This window comes from Talpa occidentalis, unplaced genomic scaffold (genome assembly GCF_014898055.3).
Source record: "Talpa occidentalis isolate TD23 unplaced genomic scaffold, MPIMG_talOcc4v2.1 talOcc4.320, whole genome shotgun sequence".
NCBI classification, from domain to species: Eukaryota; Metazoa; Chordata; class Mammalia; order Eulipotyphla; family Talpidae; genus Talpa; species Talpa occidentalis.
This window is the reverse complement of record NW_023603408.1, coordinates 18,629-35,789: the sequence shown is the minus strand read 5'-3', so window position 1 is coordinate 35,789 and position 17,161 is coordinate 18,629. Positions and strand designations below refer to the sequence as shown.

Here is a 17,161-nt window from a genome sequence, read left to right as displayed (position 1 = left end):
AAGCCTCACTGCAAAGTCATAGAAAGAAGCTCCTTCCTTTCCTTGCCATGATCCTGCAGGCGCCGCTGCCGTGCTGTGACCAGCTGGACTCCCCGGCAGCCAGCCGCTGAATGGGCTCTTCCTTCCCTGGGCCCCACGCAGGATCCTTTTCCCTGGCACCTGGGGACAGAGGACAGGCTGTGCAAGGTCTCTTCCCGCCAGAGCTCGGGCCCTGACGCCTGGCCAGGAGGGGAGAAGGGTTCTCCTGCTCTCTCCCAATAGTTCTTGGGGAGGTACCTCCAGGCCTTGCTGAGCAACAGTTAAATGTTACCAGCCAGAGGGCAAAGGCAAAAGTGAAACATAAAATAAGCCATCTAGACTTCCTTCCATCCTCCGATTCCCTGATTTTAGGGGCCCTTTGCCACACCCCTCAGCAAGCCCTGTCACTGTCCTAACTGTCAGCCTGCCCTAATTGTCTGCAGACAGACAGACAGGTATCTTCTTGACCTAATCAGAGCCATTAACTTTAGCTAAGGGAGAAGACCAGTACTTACTAAGTGATGAGAGGCAGGTCAGGCCTTATGCCAGGTTTTACGAACATTTTGTTGCTTGTAAATGTTATATTAGTGTGCTCGCGATATGAAAAAGGTATCTATCCACTATATAATCACCTCTCTGTTCAAGATAGCCAGGAAGTTGTATAGTACATCATCAGGCAGGGGCTAGACAGTGTTTCAAAAGAAAAGTTGAAAAGGCACTGCAATGAATTTAATCACAGAATTCACCCTGCTGGGAACAGGTGCCCTAGACTAAGGGCACTATAGACCTAAGTGTGATCTATAAGACACTGTGTCAAGAGAGCATCTCCTTAAATTATACCTAAGTTATTGACTAAAGCAGGGTGAACCACAGCAAAAAACAATGTATGAAAAGTTGATGAGTACAGTTGTCCAGAAAAATCTTTAATAAATGAAGGTAAATTTGTGTCTCAGTCAAATATGTATTATTAAATGTTTAGTGACATCACTGGTAACTAAAACTTCTTTAACAGCAAAGTTCATAAAAACTTTAACTAATAGATTCTTATAATTCAATTATATTTGATTATATTTGTCTACAGTCCAGGAGAGATATTTCAACCTGTGTCTCAGCAACCTTCTCCCTTCTCATTCTGGCGCAGAAATAAATCAACACCAGTTAATTTTCAGTGGTGTGAACAGAGCTTGCCATATGGTCATGCAAATGGGCAGATAATGAGTTCTAATAATTAGGTTTCATCGGAAGCAATACCACCACCCAGAAGACAGGCCCTCGTAACACACAAGTTACAGAATGAATGACACAGAAGTGCATGCCTTTTCCCATCCTCCTAAGATCCATGGAACAGCCCCCAGGGCAGCTGTTCGTACCACGATGTCTCAGTAGCTATGAGGTAATTAGACACTAATAAGCATTACAAACACACAACTTTTGTGGATGCTTTGCTTCCCTTACATTACAGTCAATTAAAGGCTATCTCTATAATAAGGTAATCCCCACTTGCAGCCCCATGGCTTACCAAGTGGGTGTGGAAGGAGTGGAATTACAGCTGCAGGGGAGGATGGAGGACAAGCTGCAGGTGGGCGAGCGTGCTGCTGAGATGCCCTCCCTGGCTGTTGTAAGCAATCCTAGAAGAGCTTGGGAATTGTGGTTTTACAGTTGTTTCCATTTTGCTTTCTGAATTTTAACCCCAAATTCATATCCACCTATAAGCTGTGAACATTACTGACAACCGTGACAGCCACTTCCAAGTGGGTAAAATGTGAAGTGAAACTGACAATGCCATATGTGAATAGCTAATGTGCGAGAGCCTAATCATTTTATGTATTGCTAATTTAATGACACAGGCTTTTTTATTTCTTTGTTTGCTTACACTCACCCTACTGGTGAGGGAGTAGTGAGAAGAAGACTACATGCTGACTATATGCTGTCAGTAAATAATAATTTTAAAAATCAATGTCACTCTCTACTGAGTTAAAAGCAGTAGATTTAAAATCATAGGGCATGATCATACAACTAACTGCATTCAATATTGGTAAAAGAGCAGCTCAAACATACACTTATATTTGGGCATCAATTGCAGTAGAGGAATTAAAAAATTAGACTGTCCCCTTACAGGATGGTGAGGAGTCTAGAAGTCATTCCATACAGGTAAACAGTCTTGGAGAGAGAGGAATGAACAGGGGCTGGCATGGAAAGACAGGGGTATGCTCTCAAGAAGCCTTATTCTCGATAACTCCAGAGAGCAAAGTTGAGAGCAGTTAATACGAATACACAGAGGTTTCTATTACCTGCTTTCTAACAGTCAAACACAACAAGGAGTGAGCTCCACCATAGGAGGCAATCAATCCAAAGAATGTAGCCTCTACTCGATAAACAAGTGGGTCACGTGACCTATAAGCTTCCTTCCAATAGTAACATTCTTTGATTTTCTTGAACCTCAAATCCACTAGTTACTTTTATTTTTTTTTTTTTTATAGAGGCATGTTTTTATTTATTTATTTGTTTGTTTGTTTGTTTGTTTTGTTTATACATGCACTGGGTACAGTCAGAAGCGCAGGAGGGTGAGAGAATTCACCAGAGCCAGAGCGGGGAGCAGAGCAGGCAGAAGGACAGAAGTACACTGCTGAGGGGAGCAGCGGGCGCAGGAGAGGTCTGCGCGCCATGTGGGACCCTCCTCTGGTGGCGGGGAGCAGCCGGGATCGAACCAGCGCCGCAGAGGCTGCGGGCAGCTTCGCAACCCAGCGCTCAACCGCTGCGCCACCGGGGAGGCCCCACTAGTTACTTTTAGAATTAAAATATCAATGCTGAGACTAACTGATCTATCATCAGTAACAGACTGATGGGCAGCCCAGTCCTGGGGCTTTTTCAGATTATAGACCTTTGCAGTCAGGAACCAGAAAGAGGGCCGCCTTTGCTCTGTCAACACACCACATGGAGTTAAAGATATTTTAGAGGCAAGGTAAGGAATGTCTGCTGCAAATGACACATTTCTAACTTCAGCTCTTAAATGTGAACTATGTTAGAAATTTCCAATCCCACTTCAACTTCACCATACAACACTGAGCTCCTGAACACATAAAGAGCAAGGGCACAGGCCTAACTCCCAGAGCCTCCCTCTAAGATCCATGCAAATGAAATTTCATAACTTCCTGCACATTTCAAGGGCCTTCACATGCCACACATCATCTACTATTGCACTGAGCAAACTGTAAGGTGAACAAGACCTGTGCCACAAATAGTAAAACTAACTCTGGCCACAGAACTGGATTTATAATTTTAAGGTTTGAATTTCAGAAACAGTCTAAAGTAAGAGTAACCATGATTGATTTTTGACTGCCTCGACTGGACCATCACGGATTATAAGATTATAGTCATTTGGCACTCAGGTCTCAGAAACCACAAGGGTCCTCAAGTAGGCTGGTACCTTCACAATTACTGCTAAATTACTACAGTTACTACTAAAATGTACTCACTATGAGTTTATGATATTCAGGCATACACTGGGGGCGCTTACATCACCTCAGCTAACCCTCCCACAAGAGCATAAGTACTGTCATTATTATGCCACGCTCCTTAGGTCAAGTGTAAGCAATCAGAGCAAGGGTGATAAACGAGGGCTCAAAGCTGACAACTCAGTTGCCTGTTTCTTCTCCGGTGTCATGCTCAGCGTCTGCACTTCAACAATAGTAATCCAAAGTCCTGGGCTAGAAAGCCCGACTCCCCGATGGCAGCTAGGGCTGACCCTGCCTCCCTGATGTGGTGAGCTGTGCCGCGTGACTCTCGACTATTCTCAAGCTCAGAGCAGAAAAAGGCAGAGACCATGAAGACTTACTCTATCTGTACAAACAAAACTATATTAAAAGAGAAAGGGTCTCTCTGCAAGCAATACAGCATAACTGCGGGTCTGTTAAACTTGTTCTCTGATAACAATAAATTCTAAAAGCAACAAATTCAGACCATCTCTACTAAAAACTATTCAGTGGGACCTGTGGCTGTTTTGGAAATAACCAGGCATAATAAAAGTTCTCTTGCAAGCTTCTATACAAGTGAAAAATTGAAAATCAATCTTTGCAGCATCAGTAAATATCACTTGTAAAAGAAATACATCAATTCAGAAGTAACTCTAATTTACTCTTTACATGCTACTTTACATTGGCCAAAATTCAAAATTCCAGAATCACTTCAATTTACCCTTGAATCATAAGACCAATCACAGTGGTCAGTCCTCCTGCATTCATAGGAAATTGATGAGAAAAGGGGAGAACCTTCCAAGCACCCTTCCTCTCACTGCCCTCCACTCCTGCACCTGCAGAGTCAAGCTTCTGAGAGCTGGCACAGGGGAGCACCCTGGGGCTGATCAATACCTCCCCGCTGGCTCAGTGTGCCTGCAACACCTGCAATACTAGAGTGAGGGGAGAGGGAGCAGGCAGAGAGTCGGAATGCCGTGAGTGGATTTTCCTTCTCGGTGCCTCCTCTATACCCTCCCAACAGTCTCATCCTGCAGAATCATACTCGTCTGTGAGGGGAAGGCGGAGAGGAAGAAACGGAATGCCTCGGCACACCAGAAATCAGCCAAAGGGGACACACAGTCTGCACTTGCAGATCTCAACACAGGTTAGATGTCACAGGCTCTTGGCAAAGTTAGAGAGGCGGGATTTGAGCTTACCTGGCTGCTGAAGGAGTCTTTCTTGGCCGAGCTCTGAATCTGAGGGGGCCCCTGAGCAGGTGACAACCTTGAAGGGCTCTTCTTACTCTGTGGCAGCAGCGAGGACAGGAGAGCCCACGAGGTGACTGAGAGAGGGAGGTGTTCCTCTGGTTGCACACCATGGCTCTGGTCAGAGAGACACCACAAGGTCACAAGGTGGAAGGGACGCGGAAGAATCCGGAACACAGACCTCCTGAGCTATAACCGATGCCAGGGACCCAGCTGTAGCGGGGTTCACAGGCCTGGGCATTAAGGTAGTATCACCTTAATGTATCAGTATCAGTACCATTTCTCCTACCAAAGGGAGCCAGCAGACTAGCTGGCACAGAGGTGGGTTCGAAGGCTGTGGTCACACTCAGAGCTGTGCTGGGCACTGGCCACTAGCAACCCATGGTGATGAGCGCTGAAATGGGATCAGTCCAAATCCAGATGTGTGGATGAGGAAAATACACACGGGAATTCAAGCATCAGCATGAAAAAGTATAACTGTCCCGTTAATACTTTGTTTCTATTCCTTACATGTTGAGAGGACATTTGGGATATATCAGGCCAAATAAAATATATCATTAAGTTTTTTCTTTCCTTTTACTTTTTTCTAATATAGTTATTAAAAATCTTTAAATTACAATCATGGTTGTGCCTTTTGCCTGAACAAAAACCCCAGTGGATGTCACAAGCTCAGATGCCAGAACAGCTTCCGCAGACACAGCCTCTGGCTGCGTGCAGGTGTGGAATCTCACCACTGGGTCTGCATCCTGACAACCTGATCATCCACCACAACTTGTCGCTGGCTCTGTTCCTTCAACTGCTACTGTTCCCATTAGCACCTGGGTTTTCTGCTTGAACTGGCTATTTTGAAGGTCACTCAAATAACTCCCCATTCTGCTTGCTTCCACAAACCCTCACGCTGGAGTGTGTTTCTGTGGCTGAACACATCCAACCTGCAGCGGCCAATCCTTTCATCCAGGAGGTGCGCCCTTCAAAGTTCAAAAACCACCCACGGCTGCACAACAGCAGCTGTTGGTTTATTCAGGTTGTGCACATCTTGGACATGCAGGCCCTGGCAGAGTGGTGCAGCTCCTCCCTCTGGGCAGGCTCGAAGGCCGGGCACTGGGGGGGAACTTCTAGAGGATGTTCAGGCCAGGGGCCCGTACTCACAGAGCTCAGAAGCAAGGGCAGCGAGTGCCAGGATCTGGCAATTCTGCATCACCAGGTGCAGAGGGCACAGCGAGATGCCCCTAGATGGGAGCTCAGGGGACAGAGGAGAGCAGGGAGCTTGGTCGTCCCGGCCACACAATGCAGGGCACACTCACAGTTCCGAGTCCCCAAAACGGTCCATGTTGGAGACATACGGAGGCAATTTGTGTTGGACCAAGGCCTCTTCCTCTTCTGGCTGTTGCTCCTCTTTCTTTAGTCGGTGGATTTCGGCTTGCAATGCAAAAAGCTACATAAGAGGGTGGGGCGAGTTAGACTGTGATCTCACCTTATCTTCCTTCCACTGGGGAAGATTGGACACACGCAAAGCCCTTCTCTGGCTCAAAAGACCCTGGCCCTCCACCTCAGCATGCTCTTCTCACTCTGCCCAGAGAGAGTTAGATCAGATGGGAATAATGGGCAAGTGGTCGCCGTGACTTGAACTTAATGTGTGAAACCAAAAACCATCAGAAATACAAAAGCCATTTTTTTTTTTTTAAATCATTTGACTTGCTTCCTTTTTATCATTTGACTGACTTCTTCCCGAATTCACGGAGAAAGAGTCCCACCCCATCCTGCTTTACAAGGGCTTGGGAACTCCTGGAAAAAAACTGAAGTTCAGAATTTTAACCTTTTGCCTGAACAAAACCCAAGAATCTGAAACTCCCAAGCCAAAAGAGCTTTTACTCTTCCTTGTGCTGAACATGTAATCTACAGATCTCTTCATTTCTAGGGCAGAGAAATGCTCCTCAGGCAAAAAGCAAAGGGAAACATGGTTCCCTGGCTATCATTTACTGAACGAGAAAACACTGAACTGAGCAGAATTAAACCCGCAACACAGACGACGAGACGTGTGGAAAAGGCCTGGGGCAGCGACACGGCGCATGGATAGTCTTTCTCCTCTTACAAGTTCATCACTGCTCGATGTCGCTCGCCGTGCACAGCTTGACATTCAAACTGTGCCTCTGGTTTCCAGAGATCATGCAGCCCGTCCTTCCCGACACCGGCTTTCTGGTGACTCACTTTCATCTGAGATCACTGCTTTCCTATATTTAATCAGCCCCCTGCTGCCACTACCTAATTTCATACACAAAAAGCAGAAGTCCTTCCCAAGGAGGAGCAAGTGTGTTCAGAAAACCTTCTGGCGCAGAACCTCATTTCTTCTTGGACCTGGTTGGTCCGCTGGCACTCCGCGTCGAAGTTCAGGATCACGGGAACTGGTACACCAAGTTAAAGAATAAGCCTGCTTGCGAAACCATTAAAGCCCTTCTCAAACTCTTGACACACTAGCACAGCCCTTGAATGTGAGTCACAGGGAGTGGAGGACAGGCTGGGTGCTGTGGGCTCTTTAAGTGAGAGCTACATTCAGCAAACTCAGCACAGAGGCCAGTGGCTCCGTAAATGCACTGCCAACTGCTCTACCAGTTGCACAGACACGCCGGCCATGCCGCTTTGCCCTCTGCAGATGGAAAGGTTTAGACTGCAGAGAGGTTTCTGCAGACTGCATGATGGAGAAGCAATCCACCTTCAAGGTTAGAGTATCAGTCTTCCCCAATCACCTCAAACAGCTTTTGTCAGGAGGAACACAAAGCAGGGAGGGCCTGGGCACTGAGGAAAGAACTGGAGCTCCAATGTGCTGGTCCTAGTTTGAGGGGCACTGTCAGGCACTGAACAGATCTTAAGCGACATTTCTCAGCTCCCTAGAGGGCCCACATGTCCTAAGCACCTCTGGGCTGAACCCCTGGCTAGTTTCCTTTGAGAGCACTCAGGATGAAGAGCGAAAGGAAAGGGCACCCTTCTTGCCTCCACTAGAAGCTGCTCCTCCCGGAGGCCAAAAGGGCCGGTGGGTGGGGCTCTAGCAGGCCCACATTATCAATGCCTCACCAGGCAGCCCCCTTCCAACAGAACTCCCTTCTCCTGAGAATGCAGGTCTGGAGAGCATGAGCAGCGGAGGATGGCCCAGCCTGGGATGGTAGGCTTTCTGTGAGAAAATAGTAGATTTACATTCTTTCTCTCTCAAATATCCACCTGTGTGTTCTTAAAGCTGCTGTTTCCTGGCAAATTGAGAAAAACTGACATCACTGCCAGAGAAAGCCACCCAAATTGTCACACGCAGAAGGTTCCAGCCTGGGATGTGTCCTCATTTACCACCTCTACCCAACAAAGGCAAGTGCTATCCAGGGAAAACAGAGCCTGCAGAGACGGTGCTTCCCAAGGCTGGCAGGCTGCACTAAGCAGCAGCTGCCTTTCAACCCTGTATTTGCTGAGAGAAGCCCTTCACCCTATTTGAGGGCTCCTCTCAAAAATGGCACTAGCACCCCACCTCTACTATAGTCTCTGCCCAGGCATTCAGCTATTACTTCAGCATTGAGCATCAGAGCCGAGATTTATGATTCCCTGGCCCAGTGACAAAAATAACCAGAATCTTTCCAGCCCCTTCACATGATACATGACAACAGTCCCAGGGGATTTTGTAGACGAAATGGCTGCATCCCCATCAGGGCAGCCACCACTGATCACACTGGTGGCTTCAGATTGGGCCTACAGCTCCAGGCAGCAAAAAGGATATGCATACACTGAAATAGGACGCTCAGGAAGTTGTGCAGGGACACAATGAAGGTGTCAGCCCACTGTCGAGAAAAGTAGGTAGCAAAGGTGGGGTTGGTGTCTGGGGATGGCAAGAAGGGCAAGGCAAACCAATCCTTCCATTCAGCCTGGTTCTGGAGCTCCGTGGCCTGCTTTGCAAAGAACTCCTGAGCCTTGTCGTTTCTGTTTGTCTGCCAAGCAAGGAGGAAAAGACAGAAGTCTAGAGGGAAGATTCTTGTCACTGCACTGTAGAGGCTTTGAATGGCTACAAACTCCATAAAACAAAGGAAACCACTCTTTCTCAAGTTTCCTTACAACTTCAAAGCTACTTTAAATTGAAGTCCTGATGAGAAATGCCCTCCTAAAAATTAATTCCCAGTTGATTTTCAAATCATCTAAGTGCTTTATACTCCCAGTTTAGCTATCAAATTTATTACTCAAACCTTAATCAGCGTCTTATGTTCTCTGAAACACTACCCAGGCTTATGTTCTTAAAACGAGAGGAAATAGGAATGAGGAAGACAAGTCAGATGATCTAGAGATGAAAGGAAAAAAATGTAGGAAAAGAGTCAACACGAACTTGCACTGTGACTGTTACACCCTTTTCCAGAGTAACACAGGGTCCTCCTTAGGGGTTAAAAAGAAATCTATTTCTAGAGCAAAGAACTCTCTCCACTGAGAAAGCAGACCCTGGGCCAACAAGCACCTGGATTGTGTAGACGAGATAAAAGCGGAACAAGCTGGTTTTCAGTTTGTTGATGTGGGTCTATATATATCCTCCAAGCGGCTGAAGAGCCGCCGCTCTAAGTAGCTCCAATAATCCCGAAGGGCAGCCAAGTCATACACCTGCATTAACTGCTGCAGCTGGTCCACAATCTTGTCCACCTGGTGAGAGAAAGCTGGGATGGAGAAGGTGGGAAAGACAGAAGGGAATTCTCCCCTCATTGCAGAGTTAACACCGCTTTGACCTCTTATTGTGCCTTCTGGATATTCTTTTTTTTTTTTTTTAAGTTAGCAATCTACAAACCTTCCTAAACACACTGGCATGACAGCTTGTAAGTTAGTTTCTGGCGTTAGCCCTGTGATTTGGCCCTCTAGTAAGCACGGAGATTTCAGGCATGAAAGCACTCAGGCCAAGAAGCAGATGAGTAGAGGTCTTGGATTTGCCTCTGACTTATTCTACCAACGTGGCAATGTCACGTCAACTCTTGGTGTCAGCTGCCTAATATTTTAAAAAATAATAAAAGAGGGCCTCCCTGGTGACGCAAAGGGTTAAGCACCGCACTATGAAGAAATCCGCAGCCTCTGCAGCACGAGTTCAATCCCAGGCTGGCCAGGGAGCTACCCACATGGCACAGCAGACTTCTCCTGTCTCACCCGCTACTCCCCTCAGCAGTGTATTTCAGTCAGTCTGGCTGTTCTGCTCCCCACTGTTTCTGGTGAATCCTCTCACCTCCCCCCATCTCTGTCCTGCCCCCCAGCTCTTGTATGCATAAATAAATCTTTAAAATAATAATAATAATAAAAGAGTCAGACAATTTCCACTGTCCTCCCACTGGTGGACCCCCACCAGTCCAGGATTCTGAGACTTTGCATGAGAGACACTGACTCCTTCAAGTCACCAGAGTGCCACCAAAGCCCTGGGAGCAGCTCAGGGTGTCAAAGAAGTCACCTCCCAATGACAGAGCACACAGTCTCAAAAAGGTTTTGGGTACTAGTAACAATCCAGTATCCCCCCTTTAAAAAAAAAAAGATTTATTTATTTATTTATACAAGCACCGGGTACAGTCAGAAGCGCGGGAGGGTGAGAGAATTCACCAGAGCCAGAGCAGGCAGAAGGACCGAAGCACACTGCTGAGGGGAGCAGCGGGCGGCAGGAGAGGTCTGCGCGCCACGTGGGACCCTCCCCTGGCAGCCGGGTATCAAACCCGGCACTGCAGAGGCTGCGGGCAGCTTCGCAGCCCAGCGCTCAACCGCTGCTCCACCGGGGAGGTCCCAATATTCCCTTTTTTATACACCAGGACACTGAGGTTTGGAGAGCTGAAATGATTCGCTTTTGCCTCTACGAAGCCACTATAGCAAGACAAGAACTCAGGCCTCCTGACTCCCCTCCAGGGCGCTGGCTGCTAGTTCCCTGCCTTCGTCCATTCGAGCGTGGATACCAACTGAAGTCAGCAAACACACCTGCAAGTTCCAAGAACTTCTCAAGGGAAGATCACGTCTAAGTAGGGGCTGTTTAATGAATTAAAACAGGCAGTAAGTGCTTGTCCAATTAAGAAAAAAACAATCATCGAAAACAAACACTGTAGAGAAAAAAACGAGACGACCACACACAGAATTAATGGTTCTAAAATGGGCAACAAGAAGGTCTCTCCCACTGCAGAAAATCGCCTGAGTCGCTGCCCAAGCCATTTCAGACAAACCCTAGAGACACGGGAACCCAGCGAGCACTTTGGGCTGCGGTCCCCTTCGCTCCGGGGCCACGGGACGCCGACTCGGAAATATCTGGTGCCAAAACTCAACCATCCACCAACCCTCAGCACCTAAAACCCACCGCCATCTTGGCCAACGACCTGCCAGCACCTGGCGGGGGGCTGAGGCGGGGGGGCGGAGGGGGGCGGGGAGCGGGGCCCCGGCGCCTGGGCACCCCGGCTCCAGCCCCGGCCATTCTCCTGACTCAGCAGGTAACTTGGGGCGCGGCAGGGCCCCCTCGGGGCCGCGCAGATGCCGCCGGCCCCAGGGCGCGCTGACAGCGCCGCGCCCGCCCCGGGGGGCAGGGCTGAGGAGATCCGCCCGGGCTCCCCGGGGCCGCCTCCGGCCGCGCCGCGCCCGCCGGCGCTCACCCGGAACCCCTTCTCCTTGTCCGCCTTGATCTCGGCGTCCAGCTGCCGCAGTGTGTGCGTGAAGCCGCGGAAGAGCAGGTACTCGCGGACCAGCTCGTCAGTGCGCTCCACGGCCTCCGCCATCGCTGCGCCAGCGCCGCGTCCGCGCGCGGCCGAGGGCGGGGGGGGGCCTGGCCGCGCGGGAGGGCCAGGCGCGGGCGCTGATTGCGTCACGCCGCGGCCCGCCTACCGGCCCTCACGCGCTCAGGCCCGTGGCCCCGCCCTCGCCCGCCCCGCCCAGGTCCCGCCCCGCTGACGCGGTCGTCAGTATCCACGCGACCAGCGCCTGGAAGCCCCCGAGCTCGCTGAGTTTTCCCGCGCGGCTGCGTCATCTGACTGCGGCTGCCGTCTTGGTCAGCTGGGGCTGGACCTTGGAATATTCCAGATTATCACGAGGCGGGCGGGGGGCGGAGGTGCCAACCCGCGTTCTGTCAATGGGGGAAAGGCACGCTGGCAGCTAAGGCGACGCTTGTGAAGTCACACAGCCCGGGGTGTCCTCAGAAAGCTCTGGCTCCCCAAAAACCCCTGCACCGCTGAGAGAAGAAAGGATAGGGGGGGTGGGAATTGTATGGGGAATATAACCAAGATGAAAATGCATGCATTGTGCAAAAATGAAAGATGCTGTAAAAAATAAATAAAATAAAATAATTTAAAATATCATAAAATATATAAACAAAAACAGAGAGAGAAGAAAGGGAAGTTTCCAAATAATATGGTCCCAGGTCCTAGTAAAAAAGGTTGCAAGTTTGTGTGTCTGTGTTTGTATACATTTTAAAAATTCAGAAAGCTGAGACCTAGCCCTAGTTGTTGTCCCTGAGGTGAGACACAGGGCGCTTTCACTTACTATTTTTCACATTTTTTTTTGGTGTGAAATCTTTATGAAGTGTACGTACTTTTATAGGCAGGGAAATAGCCAGTATCTTTAAGCCTTATTTTCCTCATCTGTAAATAGGGGCAATAAGTACCTTGCAGAGTAGTGGTGATGATCTAATCATGATAGTAATAACGTGGGTGAAATGAATAGCCCGTCAGTAAAATAATTGTGGGTAAAATTAATACTACCCCCTCAGCAATGTGTGTTCCTTTCTTTCCTCTACTTGTGTGACTTTCTGCATTCATGGAAGTCAACTGAGAATCCTTACAGCCCTTGCCCACACCCTCCAAACCCAGCTCTATGGAAATTTAGCTCCAAAGGGACTCTGATTTGTACTAGAGAAATCAGGAAACAAAGAGCAATCCACAAAGAGCAAGAAAGACAAGGCAGAGACTTGTTTCACCCTCTCTGTCTGCTTTACCCATCCCCCAGACTACCAGCCTTGCTCCTCAAGAAAAGAAAAGACATGGCCTCCGTGACTGCTGGAAACAACTCCTACTTTAAGTGGGGGCTCAGGCTATCAAAAGGAAATGCCAGTGGCAACTGCTAAAGCCTCTGGCACCAGGAAGTTTGCCAGTTAGATTTCCCTAAGGGCACCTGTAGTGTCTGCCACTGTTCCCACCTGCCCACCTCCACCTGCCCTGGCAATTCTCAGACCAAATTCTATAAAACCAGCTAATTTTCTGATCAGTGAAAGGCAGCAACTCTGAGCCTTAGCACAAGCCCTTTCTCTGCCTGGAATGTCTTCCCCCAGATAAGTACATAGCTAGCTTTTCCCCTCCAGGTGTTTGCTGAAATATCATCTTATCAGAAAGTCTCTCTTATGGCCCATACAAAATAGCAGTACCCTCATCTTTAGCATTCTTATACCCCTTGCCCTGCTATGACTTTCTCCATAGTTTTTATCACCATCTGACAAACTGGATGTTTTACTCATTTAATTATCTGTCTTTTCCCCTCCTCACTAAATTAGAAGCTGCAGGAAAGCAGGATATTTTAGGTTGTTTGCTGCTGAATCCCCAGATCCTAAAGCAGTATCTAACTATAGTGGATGCTCAGTAAATATTTATTGAATGCCTAAATGAGGATAATTTCAGTGAAGATCCAGCCACTTTGAAGAAGAACAGTTCTCTTAGAGGGAATATAAACTGTTGGATCACTCATATGTGTAGGCTTTGTGGGTGTCTGACCAGCATCCTGTCCAAAGCATTCCTTTCCCCCCATCTTCCCTGCAGACCTTTTTACTCACTCTTTAGAGATAACTGAGTTGTCTTTACATAACCAGAGAAAGTACTAGATTTTCCAGCTCTCATTCACTAGATCTGATTAGTTGTCCCGGTTAATTAATCTGTTACTGCTCATGTTCTGGTGCCTGCTACGAAAGTAGCAGGTAATATAGTTCATTTAAAAAAGCGCAGTGAGGGGGGCCTCCCTGGTGGCACAGCGGTTGAGCGCTGGGTTGCGAAGCTGCCCGCGGCCTCTGCGGCGCCAGTTCGATCCCCAGCTGCTCCCCGGCCCCTGGAGGAGGGTCCCACATGGCGCGCAGACCCATCCTGCCGCCCCCTGCTCCCCTCAGCAGTGTACCTCAGTCCTTCTGCCTGCTCTGCTCCCCGCTCTGGCTCTGGTGAATTCTCTCACCCTCCCGCGCTTCTGACTGTACCCAGTGCATGTATAAACAAAACAAACAAATAAATAAAACATGTCTCTATTAAAAAAAAAAAAGTGCAGTGAGGGTTTATGGCAGTACCATTATGAGTTAACCACAAATTATCTTTACTTCTAATCTAATCATCTCTTTGTCTTCAAACCTTAGAGCTAGGAGGAAAGGGACAGTGTACTGGTAGCACTGGCCATATCTCACTCCCTCTGTTTCCAAGGCATCCTATTGTGCTTGTCACATTGCCTTTTTTTTTTAAGATTTATTTATTTATTTATTTATACAAGCATTGGGTACAGTCAGAAGCACGGGAGGGTGAGAGAATTCACCAGAACCAGAGCGGAGAACAGAACAGGCAGACCAACGAAATACACTGCTGAGGGGAGCATCGGGGGTGGCAGGAGAGGTCTGCCCACCATGTGGGACCCTCACCTGGCAGCTGGGGATCGAAACAGCGCTGCAGAGGCTGCGGGCAGCTTCGCAACCCAGCGGCTCAACCACTGCGCCACCAGGGAGGCCCTCACATTGCTTTTTAACTGTCTGTCTCAGCTGTGTGATTGTAAACTCCTAAGTGCACAGAGTGTGTCTTGCTGATCCCGATGTCTCCAATGCCTACCGTAGTCCACTGGAAGTAGGTGCTTAATAACTGTCTGTTGAAACAGTGAGCAAGTGCATGAAGTCCTCACGATGGTACTACCTGGAATTCCAAGAACAGCACATCCATCTTTATTAGTTTTAGCCAGGAAATCTTTTCTTACCATGGGCAGTGCCATAAGGATGTCTGCACACATCTGAAAACTAGAAGTGGCCCTCCATAACTCAGCCAGCCAATCCTCCACCTTGTTTTAGAAGACATGTTAGTATTTAGTTCGCTGAAAATCAATGACATGCAAGTTAAAATAAACACTCTTTTGCCTTTCACTTTTGCATTTTTTAAAAAAAAATCTATTGCCCATTATTGATAAATGTAAAATGAAATGAACATTCTCATAATGTTCCAGAATGAACTTCTTTTCTAGAGATGAATTTATAATTGATCAGTCCCCCCAAAATGTTGACTCTTGAATTCAATGATTTGACTTCTAAAATTTCCCTTCAAGAAATATAAAAATAACAAGATTCACATAATAGTGCACATTAATTGAAAGTTATAAGTAATTAAAGGCTATGGTGAGGTATCCTTCCGAGAACTTGGGAATAAAGAAACTGCCATTTCCTACTGAGCACTAAACAGCAAAATCAACTCAACATGGATCAGAAACCTAGGATGCAAAATCAATGGAAAGAGAGAAAAGCTACTAGATTCTCCAGACTTGACTGAGGGCATCAACTCACAAAATAAATGCTGTCAATGAGAAGAGGTATTCAACACAGACACACAACAGTCCAGAGTATCTGTAGGCAGAGCCCATGAACGTGCTCAAGTGCACTTCAGTTGGCAGATGTCCTGTAATCTGTCCTCTGTCAAGTCCATTCTCAAGAGCAGAAGGGAGAGTGAGACCATCCCAATATTGTGCCACTAGAGAGACCTCGTTTCCCTTTTCCTGGCTCCAAGTTCACCATGGGGCCATCTGGTTCCCCTAACACTTGACTACATGAAGAGTTCCCTTTCTCCTAAAAGGGAATTTCCAAGTATGACTGCCTTCCAAAATGTCATTTATGCCAATGCTACCACAAGCACTTCCATCTGGGAGACAGAGGAAAGAATGGCACGCCCTGAGGTCCCTGTGCACTGGAACTAGTATGAATCAGCCTTGCACAGCCTGCTTACGCCTGGGCACTGCAAAGGACCAGCTCCAGCTCATCAGTTTCTCACACCAGCTCCACCTGGAGGAGTCCGTAAGGATCTTCACAGGGAAAGAGAAATCTGAAGCAACAAAATGTTCATCATTAGGCCTAAATAATGGTATGCCAAACCATGTGATATTAAATGGTCATTAAAAATCTGGGATTTTCCCAAATATTTAATCACTAGAGAAATGAATCCTGTATGTGTTTAAAATATATGATTTAGGGCCTCCCCTGGTGGTGCTGGCAGTTGAGCACCGCACTGTGAAGCTGTCCGCAGCCCTGTAGCGCCGGTTCGATCCCAGCCAGCCAGCGAGGGTACCACATAGCAAAGCAGACCTCTCCTATCTCGCCCGCTGCTCCCCTCAGCAGTGTATTTTGGTCATTCTGCCTGTTCTATTCCCCGCTCTGTCTTTGGTGAATCCTCTCACCCTCCTGCACATCTGGCCTGTATCCTGGTTCTTGTATAAATAAAATAAATCTTAAACACACACACACACACACACACACACAAATATTTACAACTATTAGCTGGCTTTTGGTAGTAGGGGTGTTGGATTTGGAGGATAATTTCTGACATTGTCTTGTTTTTAGTAACTTTCAAATCTCTTACTATGGACACAATATTATTTTATGAACATAATGAGTATCTTGAAACAGCATTTGTCGTAACAACCATATCTTAGTGTCAACTCACACAAAGGATTTATCAGCTAACCCCCCAAAACTTAACTATAAACTACTGCTAAATTAGGAATTTATAGAACCCTGCATTTGTAGAAGGTTATAGAATTCTGTGTTTATACAAGCCAATCCTGTGTTTATATAAGTCAGTTTTGGAAACCAAATAGAGGACCTCATACATGAACTCTGGCAAGTTGCATTTTGCTTAGATCAGAAGGGCTCCTTCCAGGTCTTGAGATCCATGGATCTCATACCTGTGTAAGGTTCCTGCTGAGAACCAAGGTCTGTCTGTTTAGAGCTGACAGCACCCAAGACTGAAACCATGAACCACCTTCTCTCACACCACTGTGATCATATCCCTTGAGGCATGCTCAAATTAGTGTGAGAACATGCGTTTCCTCCACCCTTCCTTCCACCTTAGAAGACAGCAGAGTGCTCCCTTGCTCAGGAAAGTAAATCTCCAATAATGGCATTAGACAGACAGTAGTGGGAATCCATAGTTTATGAGTCTATAAAATCATTCACTTTCACTGCTGGAACAAAGTTTCCTTGGTTAATAAGTAATACCACCTTGGCAAACATCAGTGCAGAACAGCATAGGGGAATACCGTCTCTGCTGTCACACTTCCTAAAAATCGACTCCTTTCCTCCAGCAAGTTGGCTTCCACCTTCTGCAACATCTGGGACTCCTCCTATCACCCCTTCCACCCTCCTGCCCCTCCTCTCTGCCCCACCCCCACCCCTTGGCTTGTCTGCCTTGACCCATCCTG

At 47.5% G+C, this 17,161-nt stretch overlaps 1 protein-coding gene across 1 annotated transcript; it reads right to left on the bottom strand.

The window, feature by feature from the left end:
• Positions 1 to 4,687: 4,687 nt before the first annotated feature.
• Positions 4,688 to 11,497, bottom strand: LOC119256579 (WD repeat-containing protein 91-like; the record flags this gene model as incomplete). Its single annotated transcript, XM_054700202.1, is given in 9 exon segments — positions 4,688 to 4,803; positions 4,806 to 4,852; positions 6,040 to 6,170; positions 7,059 to 7,081; positions 7,084 to 7,141; positions 8,491 to 8,697; positions 9,213 to 9,265; positions 9,268 to 9,391; positions 11,350 to 11,497. Coding segments are annotated over 9 exon segments (882 nt in total), but the record flags the coding sequence as incomplete, so codon positions are not given.
• Positions 11,498 to 17,161: the final 5,664 nt, after the last annotated feature.